Source organism: Cydia splendana, chromosome 23 (genome assembly GCF_910591565.1).
Source record: "Cydia splendana chromosome 23, ilCydSple1.2, whole genome shotgun sequence".
Lineage (NCBI taxonomy): Eukaryota > Metazoa > Arthropoda > Insecta > Lepidoptera > Tortricidae > Cydia > Cydia splendana.
This window is the reverse complement of record NC_085982.1, coordinates 12,396,532-12,406,253: the sequence shown is the minus strand read 5'-3', so window position 1 is coordinate 12,406,253 and position 9,722 is coordinate 12,396,532. Positions and strand designations below refer to the sequence as shown.

General features: G+C 40.2%; 1 protein-coding gene across 1 annotated transcript; it reads right to left on the bottom strand.

Annotated features, from left to right (window-relative positions):
• Positions 1-2,128: 2,128 nt before the first annotated feature.
• LOC134801727 (uncharacterized) lies at positions 2,129-6,308 on the bottom strand. Its single transcript, XM_063774322.1, has 4 exons — positions 5,381-6,308; positions 4,559-4,711; positions 2,771-2,915; positions 2,129-2,157 (listed from the first exon to the last, which is right to left on the bottom strand). Exons 1-4 carry the CDS (start codon positions 6,296-6,298, stop codon positions 2,129-2,131), a joined length of 1,245 nt encoding a protein of 414 aa, XP_063630392.1. The 5' UTR covers positions 6,299-6,308.
• Between the last annotated feature and the right edge of the window lie 3,414 nt (positions 6,309-9,722).

The following is a 9,722-nucleotide window of genomic DNA, read 5'->3' as shown; positions in this document are numbered from 1 at the left end:
AGTGGTAGTTTGGTTATTTACTCTTTAGTTTTGGTACAAATTATCAGTTTTATAATTTCTATTATTTATTCCAATCTTGATCTATTCACGCTATTAAAGAGCTATTTCCGTGGTATGGAAAGTATTCAACTAACCCTTAATTTTTAACAAAAACTTCAGCAACAATTTCCTTGTTTCTATGGGAACCCTTAATCTGTCAACTTTTTTTTATTTTGAGATAAAACCTAAAATTTACTTGCCGGTTATGTGATTTTGTCTTTATAAGAAGCTTGTAATATACGTGTTTGATTTGATTTAAAAAACCATCTGTGTTTTATTCTTTTTATGGGTCGGAATTAGGTTTAATCAAACTCCAAATTAAGCCTATTACCGATGGTATGTTCAGATTACCCTCGGTGATAGAATGTATAGAAATCTATTACCGACCCATAGAAACATCGAATGGGTCGGTAATAGGCTGGTAATAGGCTCTTAAAGAGTTAACTATTACCGAGTGACTATTTGGTATTGTATTTTTGGTATTTTTAAACATACTCCTATAGTTTTATTTTTTATTTTTGTGTCATTATTAAACTTAATGACACAAAAATAATATACAGAACCCACGTCGTTATTATCGTTTTAACCCTCGGTATTAGGTTTCGAATTTTGAGTTTGGTTTCTATTAACGAGTGTAGAAAAATCATGCCAATTGTACCCTCGGTAATGAAAGCTCAATTCGCGGTAATAGAATCACAGCCTGTTCCTTGCCACGGTAATAGAAGATTTGGTCATTTTGGCTTCAAAAAATATTTTAATACATATAATAACCCAAAATGAATCCAAAAACGTGTGAAACGGAAAGTTCATTAAATACTCTGATGAAAAAAAAATATTCCTGGCTGCTAGACAGCATTGATACCCTTAATTTTTGGATCTCTTTTGAAAAGTTCCTTAACTACCACGGTAATAGGTGCCTTTACCTTAAATGTACTCTCTTTAACTTCTAAGTAGTGTTAACAAGGCAGCAGTTTACCTGCCAAACACTTAAGAGTTATAATCAAAGAAACAAGAACCTTGTCAAACTATAAACTAAGCTTACACACATATTTAGACATACTTAGTGTCCAAACTTAAAGCTGTATTAAACACACAATGCATAAAAGCTTACTTATACAATAGCTAAATTATTCAATGGGTAACACAGCAAAACCGCTTAAAGATCGTTTGTACACCTTTTTATTAGGTGCCAAGAGGTCTACAACGCGTACCTTATTATCATCACCAGGATATACTTTAACAATTCTGGCCATGGGCCATGTCATGGGGGGAGAGTTAGGCTCTCTCATAATAACTAACGAACCAACTTTAACATTTGGTTGGCTATCGCGCCACTTGGGACGACATTGTAATACATTCAAATAATACTTATGCCATACCTTCCAAAAGTGGCCTTTAACCTTGTTACAGATTTCCCAGAACTTTAATCTATTATTAGGTAACTCGGCCAAGTCCGCTTCCGGGAAGGATGTCATAGAAGTACCAATCAGAAAGTGGCCAGGCGTAAGGTAGCTGTAATCGTTAATGTCATCAGCAGTTACAGGCAAAAGTGGCCTAGAATTCAGGGTCCCTTCAATTTGACATAAAATAGTATTAAGTTGTTCATACGTCAGTACATAAGCTTGCAATATGCGCTTTAAGTGGTACTTAGTGCTTTTAACAGCAGCTTCGGCAAGACCAGCAAACACTGGTGAATAGCTTGGCACAAAGTGAAAGGCAATACATTGCTGTGCCGCATAGGATTGCACCAGAGTCTGATGATCCTGTGATGCATTTAAATTGTACAGCTCAGCTAATTGGTTCTTTGCCCCCTTAAAGCATCCACCATTGTCACAAAATACGTCGGTAGGAAGGCCTCTTCGCGCTATGAATCGCTTGAAACATGCAAGGAAAGCATCAGTGGTTAAGTCTGAAGCGAGCTCCAGATGTATAGCTTTTGTCACAAAACAGACAAATACGCATATATAGCCTTTTGTCTGTAAAGCTCTTCTTACGCGAGAATTCTTTACTGCTATCGGACCTGCAAAGTCGATGCCGACCTTTTGGAATACTCGGCAGGCCGTGACCCTTTCAGGTGGCAAAGAACCCATCAGCTGTTTTGCACACTGAGCTTTGATTCTGAAACAAGGTAAGCATTTGTTAACTATACTTTTTACATAGCTAAGACCATTTACAATCCAATATTTATCATTTAAGCTTGACAATAATAACTTGGGCGGAGAATGTAGCAGCCTAAGGTGCTCGTGCTTTACAATAAGCTTTGTTATGCGAGATTCCCTCGGTAGTATCGCAGGATGTTTTTGTGAGTATGACACATTTGCGTTTTTTATTCTGCCACCAACTCTCAGCAGACCATGATTGTCAAGAAAAGGATGTAAGGAGTTGAGCGAACCTTTAACATTATCTAAGTTAGCCTTGAGACTGTCAATTTCATGTTTGAAGTAAATGCCTTGCTCACGTTTTATAATCTGAAGTAAAGCTAATTGAAGCTCCTTAGCGGAGAGATGCTCAAGATTATTTGTGTCATTAGTTTTTAAATTAGAGCAAAACCTCATTATATAGGCCATTACCCTTACCATTTTGTTGAGATCAGAAAACCTTTCTAAGAAATCGTAAGGATCTGATCCTTTTTGGGTAACTAACGTCACCTTGGCACTAGAGGGCGCCTTTTTCAATTCAGGTAGGTCATCGATTGTAGGAGGGTTAAGCTTATCATTAAAATTATAGTTACCTTCCTGTAGAAAGCTTGGGCCGTGCAGCCACATGGGTATGTGACGCAGCTCATCTGGATCTGTACCTCTGCTCAAGCAGTCGCTCGGATTTTCTCCACTGGGTACATACAGCCAGCGCCATCTATCTGTGAGATCTCGAATCACCTGACCCGATTGGCAACAAAAGCTTGGAGCCTTAAAGACTCTGTTTTCACCCATGCTGGCGCAATTTGCGAGTCAGAAAACAGATATACATCTTGTATATTTAATTGCGATTTTAGCGATTCATAAACTCGAGCGATTAGTTTAGATAATAGTAGCATGGCACACAGTTCTAAGCGAGCTATGGTGAGCGTATCCTTCTTGCGGGGGTTGATTCGAGATTTAGCACAAAGTAATGAAAGTGAAGCATTACCGTGTTCGTCGACCACCCGAAGATACACACAACAGCCGTAACCAGTCGTGCTACATGCATCAGCAAAACCTATCAATTGCAATGCAGAAGCATTGGAGGGTATATGCAGGTGCCTATTAATAGTGAAGGGTTCCATTTGAGATAATTTGGAAGCAAATGAAGACCACTCCTGAAGCAGCATAGCTGAAGGAACCTCATTCCAACCTATTTTTTCAGCATATATCTTTTGCATGAAAGCCTTTGCCTTCATGATAATTGGCGCTATAAAACCTAGCGGATCATAAAATTTCGAAATATAGCTTAATATTCCTTTTTTGGTAGGTTTTTCCTTTTTAAAGGCCTCGGGGCAAGAAAAAACAAAGACATCGTCTCGCATATTCAGTTTTAAACCTAACGTCTTTAAATATAAATTATCTTTCTGGAAGTCTAAGTCATCAAACTGCCGTTTATCGTTGGGAATGCCCTCTAAGACTCTCTGATCATTAGATGCCCACTTGTGTGTATTGAAACTACCCTTACTTAACAACTCCCTTAATTGCGATTTGGCTTCCATCATAACCTTTAAATCGGAGTTTGAAAAACACATATCATCTACATAGGTGCAATTTCTTAATATATAAGCTGCAAGTGGGAAATCACTTTCAAACCTATCTGCTAACTCTAGTAAGCATCGAGTGCTTAAATATGTACTACTCTTTTGCCCATAGGTAACAGTATCTAGCTGTATGCATTTTAGAGGCTCATTAGGATTGCTTCTCCACAAAATATTTTGCAATTTGGCATGCATCGGATTAACATCAACACATCGAAACATGCGTCGTATGTCTGTGGAGAAGGTATAGTTGCCTAATCGGAACAAAAGCATTATGTCAAACAACTCTTTCTGTACCGGAGGTCCGTTAAGCAAAATGTCATTAAGCGATACCTTTTTGTTAGTTTGCAAGGAACAGTCAAAGACTACCCGGGTACGTGTAGTTTTGCTAGAGTCATTAATTACAGCATGATGGGATGCAAAGTATAGAGGATCATTCTCAAAATCCAATTGATTGAAGTCAATATAGTGCCCATGCTTCAAGTCCACATATTCATTGATGAACTTTTCATAATCTGATAGCAAATTTATATTTTTGTGCAATCTTTTTTCGAGGTTAAGAAACCTATAATAAGCCATATCAAAAGAGCTGCCAAGCACATCATTGACCTCATTCAAAGGAACTTTCAAAGGCAAGTCAACCTGAAACTTGTTATTTTCTAACACCGTTGTGCTCTTAAAAGTATCTTCACACATTTGATGCTCTGACATGCGTTCACAAAAGGTTTCAGGTATGCTCTTCCAAAAACTTTGTAGACTGTCATTAAGACTTGAGTCACATTGTGTACATAAAAGCGTTACCTTACTTTTGTCACTGGTTTGTTGTCGTGGTAAACCCCCACCTATGATGTAGCCAAACTTTGTATTTACAACCGTCGGGTGTGGACTGGCTGGGTCTTCAACAGGCTGCGCAGACCGCTCCTGCTGACCCGGAACTGGCTCCAGAAGGAGGACCTGGAAAAATATGTCAGCACCTAGAAGTAAATTGATCTCAGACGGCTGATGGAAATCAGCATCAGACAGAGTGATCCCATCAGGTATATTAATAGCGTCCAATTTGATCGCATTTTGTGGCAGCTGGCATGTAATTTTTTCCATTACATTGCAATTCGCAGTGACTCGGTAAGGCATGGTCAAAGAATACACATCTAAAGGTATAGAATACTGTGTATCAGTACTTTTTCCTCCAGCACCAATTATGTTGCTGTTGTCCTTGCTTGGGGTCAATCCTAAAACATTTATTAATTTAGTGGTGGCTAAAGAGCTTTGTAAACAACAATCTACAAGAGCTTTCACATGAACCTCACTACCTGTCCGTGAATATAACTTCACTCTGACTGTGGGCAATAGTACCCCATTATGCCCCAAATTTGATATTAAAGAAACTTGGGGTTGGTTAGCCGAGTCCGGATGCAGTAGGGTATTATGAGCCTGTTTGCAAGTACTGCACCGGAAATGAAAGCGGCACTTTCCATTGTGTTTGTTTAGACAGACAGAGCATAGGTCATTATTTTTGCTGAAAGCTATCCTTTCACTACTAGTAAGCATTTTAAATTTGCTACAGTCAAATAGTCGGTGATTAGACTTACAATAACTGCAGGCAGGCGAGGCGGTCGCTGTCACATTCACCACTGCCTTGTGGTAAGACTTCCCCGGTGTGGGCGACGGCTCAGCATTCTCCAGTGCCAAGGCGCGTTTCTCCAAGTACAGCAGGAACTCGGTGACTGTGGGCTCCTCAGTGTCATCACGCTCCAACTGGTATGCCCGTGACGTGTAGGTGTCTAATTTACGGTACAAAATAGCCAATATAATAGGATTCCAATTATCTGTACTTACATTTAAATTCTTTAATGCAGATAAAGATTGTTTGATGCATGACACAAACTGTCTTAAATTTGCAGGGTTAGATTTGACCAAGGCATTTATATCAAGCAAGGCATTAATGTGTTCATTTACAATTTTGAACTTATGGTTATACCTCTCCTCTAAAAGCTTAAGAGCCTCCTCGTAGCTGCCTTCAGCTAGAGGCAGGTTCTTAATCAAGTCAAAGGGTTCATTTGCGAGAAATGAGCGCAAATAGTACAATTTTTGGACATTATCAATTGATCTATCGTTGTGTATTATTGCCTTAAACAAGTTAATAAAACCTGTATATTCACTATACTTACCAGTGAAAGTTTCAATTTTTATAGTAGGCAGTTTAGCCTTTTTGCAGGAAGACGCGGGAGCGTCAGACGAGGGCGCATCAGACGAGGACGACTTGTTTTTTATAGCCTCATTGAGGATAGTGAGAATGTTGTAGTACTTTGCCTCATAGTCCTCCACATCCTCCGCGTCCGCTTCGTCTAAGGCTAAAATCTCCTTATTACATTGCTCGTAATCTTTGAATAACTCACCTATCCTGGCGCGCTTCGTTTCCAAGTTAGAAATTGCACTAAGGCCAACATCATTCTCATTATTGCTAAAGTTGAAGAGACGAGTGATTGAGGCCTTGGTGTAACCTCGTGCAGCTCGCAACCTCCTCAAGTCTTCAGATGCCATTATTGGTGATTGCGACTTAAAGTACCACATAAACTTTAGGTATAGTGTAAGCTACTTAACATAGGCACAAGCTTCACTCCATCACTCCCTACAATGACCAGTTCATCCATGAAATGTGTTTTAAAGTATTCGTTAGTTGGCAGCATTGGCCACCCAATGCTGCAATGGCGGCTAATATCAAAAAATATTTTTTTCGCGACGAATGACGAATGACATTTCGACGAATTACATAATTAAAATTGTAAATATTTTGTAAAAACTTGCGCGATGCGAGGAATGTAGATTCTCGATGTGTAGAAGCGAAGAACCAACGTGATGCTCCATGCGACGAATATAAGTTTCGCGACCCACGCGCGTTTTTGCTTGAAATGTAGATCCACGATGACCACGATGAATTTGAAGCGTGGGGTGTGCGTAGGACCGACGATATGCGCGATGCGACGAGTATGTTTGCGTCGCATGCGAATCTTTGCGTGAACAGTTGCACGAATATATGACGATGAATGTATGCAGCGAATAGGTATTGTAGCCCTATTGTTTCGCGCCGCTTGCGTACTTCTTTTTAAAAGCGTGAATATTCTTGCACGAAGGAGCCGATGGATCGGTGACCATTTATCGCAAGCCGGAATTTTCTATCTTCGTCCTTTCTTCTCTCTCGAAGGACCAATGTTCAGCGGTGAGGTGGATAATGCCGGTTCAGTTGAGGCGAAGATAATTAAAACCGTCTTGTATAGTCACAAATAATTATATTATCAAAAGCACAAGTTACATATTTTGGTGTAATGTGAAGTATAAATTATTCTCGTTCCCATGGTAATATAATTCAAGGATATAACAATACCATAGATAACTATGAAAAGGATTTAGTCTTCTGTTGGACTTGCCAACAGATGCGCCGGAAGCTCCGGCCCGGACACGGCCCGGTCTAACGTGAGTCATCCTTTATCGTGTGAAATAGGACCCCTAGGGTGTTCTAAAATACTAAATGACTAACTAATGCGGTCAAGGGGGGTAGGGTGGTTCACGTTTGTATGGGAAAAATTCAAACTCTAGCTAGAAGAAGCGGCACCCCCTCATATTGTTACACTTGTTATGTTGACAAAATACGCCAAGTTTTGTAATCTTATCTCAACTACAAGGGGGTGCTCAAACACTTTGAAATTTTTCAAAGTTGTATGAAATCCAAAAAAAACAAGTTATTATTTTTTAGATTTTTATGAAAGTAATAGTTTTCACATTATTTGAAAGTGTGATCCAAAAGTTATTATGTAAAAAAACATTTTTATTTCTATTTTTTATGAATTTTTTAGGTGAATTTCTAAAAATCTTACCTGTGAAAAATAATAAAAAATAGAAATAAAAATGTTTTTCTACTTCAAAACTTATAAATCACATGTGCAAACAGTGTGAAAACAGATACTTAAATAAAAGTCTGAATAATAGATACTCTTTTCCTTCCGGCCGGCATCGCAACCAAGTTTCGCAACCAGTGGTTTCATATACAACATACAAAAATTTCAAAGTGGTTGAGCACCCCCTTGTAGTTGAGATAAAATTACGAAACTTGGTGTATTTCATCAGCATAATAAGTGTAACAAAATAAGGGGGTGCCCCGTTGGAAAATAAAAAAAAATGTTTTTTGAACCAACCTAAAGGGATCAAATATGACGGATTTTGTTAGCATTTCACAAAAAAACCTAACGATTTTACGAAGGTTGTCTTCACTGAAATAATAATAATCAACATATCATTAAGTCAACATATATATCATATATCACAACAAATCAACGAAGGATCTATATCCCCACGCAAGCCTATCAAAAGACCGGGATTTATTAGGCCCGTGAAATCTAAAATCAACATATATTTTAACTAAATATGATTTATTTAGGTTCGCCAACAGGTGCAATACAAAAAATACTTATAATAAGTGACAAGTAAAAACGACCTAAAATTAAAAACTAACTAAAATTAAAAACTACCTAAAATTAAAAACTAAACTAATCTAAACTAAAGTAAATCTAAAAAAGGCCCCCGCGGCATTGTGCCAAAGATGCTGGCAGCATTCCCTCGCTGAATGGCAATACTAATGCGTTGCGAGAGAAAGCTGCCAGCTCTCTGGTCACCGGTGGTATCGGCCAGCTTTTTCGACAGTTCTTTAAAAAGAACATGAGCGCTTGGACCCCACGGCCCCAGTGTCTCGACACCGAATGCCACAAAATGGTATTGGGGGCCGAGACCTTGATACTTTGAAAACTTTTTGTTTTCAGCCGCCTCGGCAGCCGCCCCAGCCCTGGTCGAAGTTCTTGGTAGATGGGACGGTGCCAGTGTATCGACGCATGTGGCGTCCCAGACTAGCACCCGTCCCATCTTCCACGGGACCAGGGACATACCGTCCGGTCTCTTGCCGTCGTCCCTCAAAACGCCGTTAGGTTCGAGGATAGCTGGCGCATTGACGCTGGCAAGAGACCGGCGGATGATATCATTTAGGGCAGCGTGCCTGGAGAGGCGGCCAGCACTTAACCGACAAGAGAGGCCGTGGTGTCCAAGCACGTCGACGGTAGCGCCGCAGGGGCATCCGTGGGGGGCGCAGAGCTTGACCCCTAGCCTAAGGCTTACGGCTAGGCGTAGGGTATCCGGTTCTAAATATGTACCAGAGGGGGGGGAGGGGTAGGCATGCAGCCACTGACCGGATTCCCGTTCTGCAGCAGCGAGCAGCCGCGCACGTGTATTAGGACCATCAGAGCTGGAAAGTAGTACCTCAAAGTTAATTTTGCACAAAGTGTCGTCCCAGCAACGTTGAATATGTAATTTTGAAGGTAAATCTTGACCCGGACAAGCCGTCAGCCAGGCGTCTCTAGCTTCCGTCAAGCACGCCGTCTCGTAGTTTAAAGGGCAGGCCCTTAATATTTTTCCTACGAGGGAGGAAGTGCCATGGACGGAAGATAGAAACGCCGGCAAAGCAACGCTAGAAATTTTGCGCGTACCCAACCCACCGAATCTGATGGGCAGGCACGCCTGGTTCCAAGAATGCTCGCTAAGCTGTATATTTAGAATGGTTTCAAGGGAAGATCTAATAAGGTTGTCAATCGGTAATAAGGAGTTTTGGTGTTTCCAAAATGGACAGCAGCGGAGCAAATAAGTAAATTTTGGTACGAAAAGGCAGAATTTTAGAATAGTCAGAGCGGAATGAGAATTGATGTCGTTCAGGCGATCGGCGCAGTTTTTGAATTTAGTAATCGTGTTTGTGATAATGCTGGGGATGGCTTCTTCGAAAATTGGTGACCCTAGGAGGTTTAGAGAGTCCTTATTGACTACTTTTATATTGGGAGTGAGGGCTTGAAATTTTTGTACGATGTCGGGATTGTAAAGGTTTAAATATAATTCGCACTTCGCGAAATTCAATTCCAGCCCTATAAGCTTA

What these genes read in the sequence shown, in the direction of transcription:
- LOC134801727 (XM_063774322.1), bottom strand. Translation starts at nt 6,298, where the DNA reads ATGGCATCTGAAGACTTGAGGAGGTTGCGAGCTGCACGAGGTTACACC. An exon ending in AAACCAGTGACAAAAGTAAG is followed by an intron (nt 2,916 to 4,558) that starts GTAACGCTTTTA and finishes CAATCGGGTCAG; the next exon opens with GTGATTCGAGATCTCACAGA. An exon ending in CCCAAGCTTTCTACAGGAAG is followed by an intron (nt 2,158 to 2,770) that starts GTAACTATAATT and finishes ACCTTGTTTCAG; the next exon opens with AATCAAAGCTCAGTGTGCAA.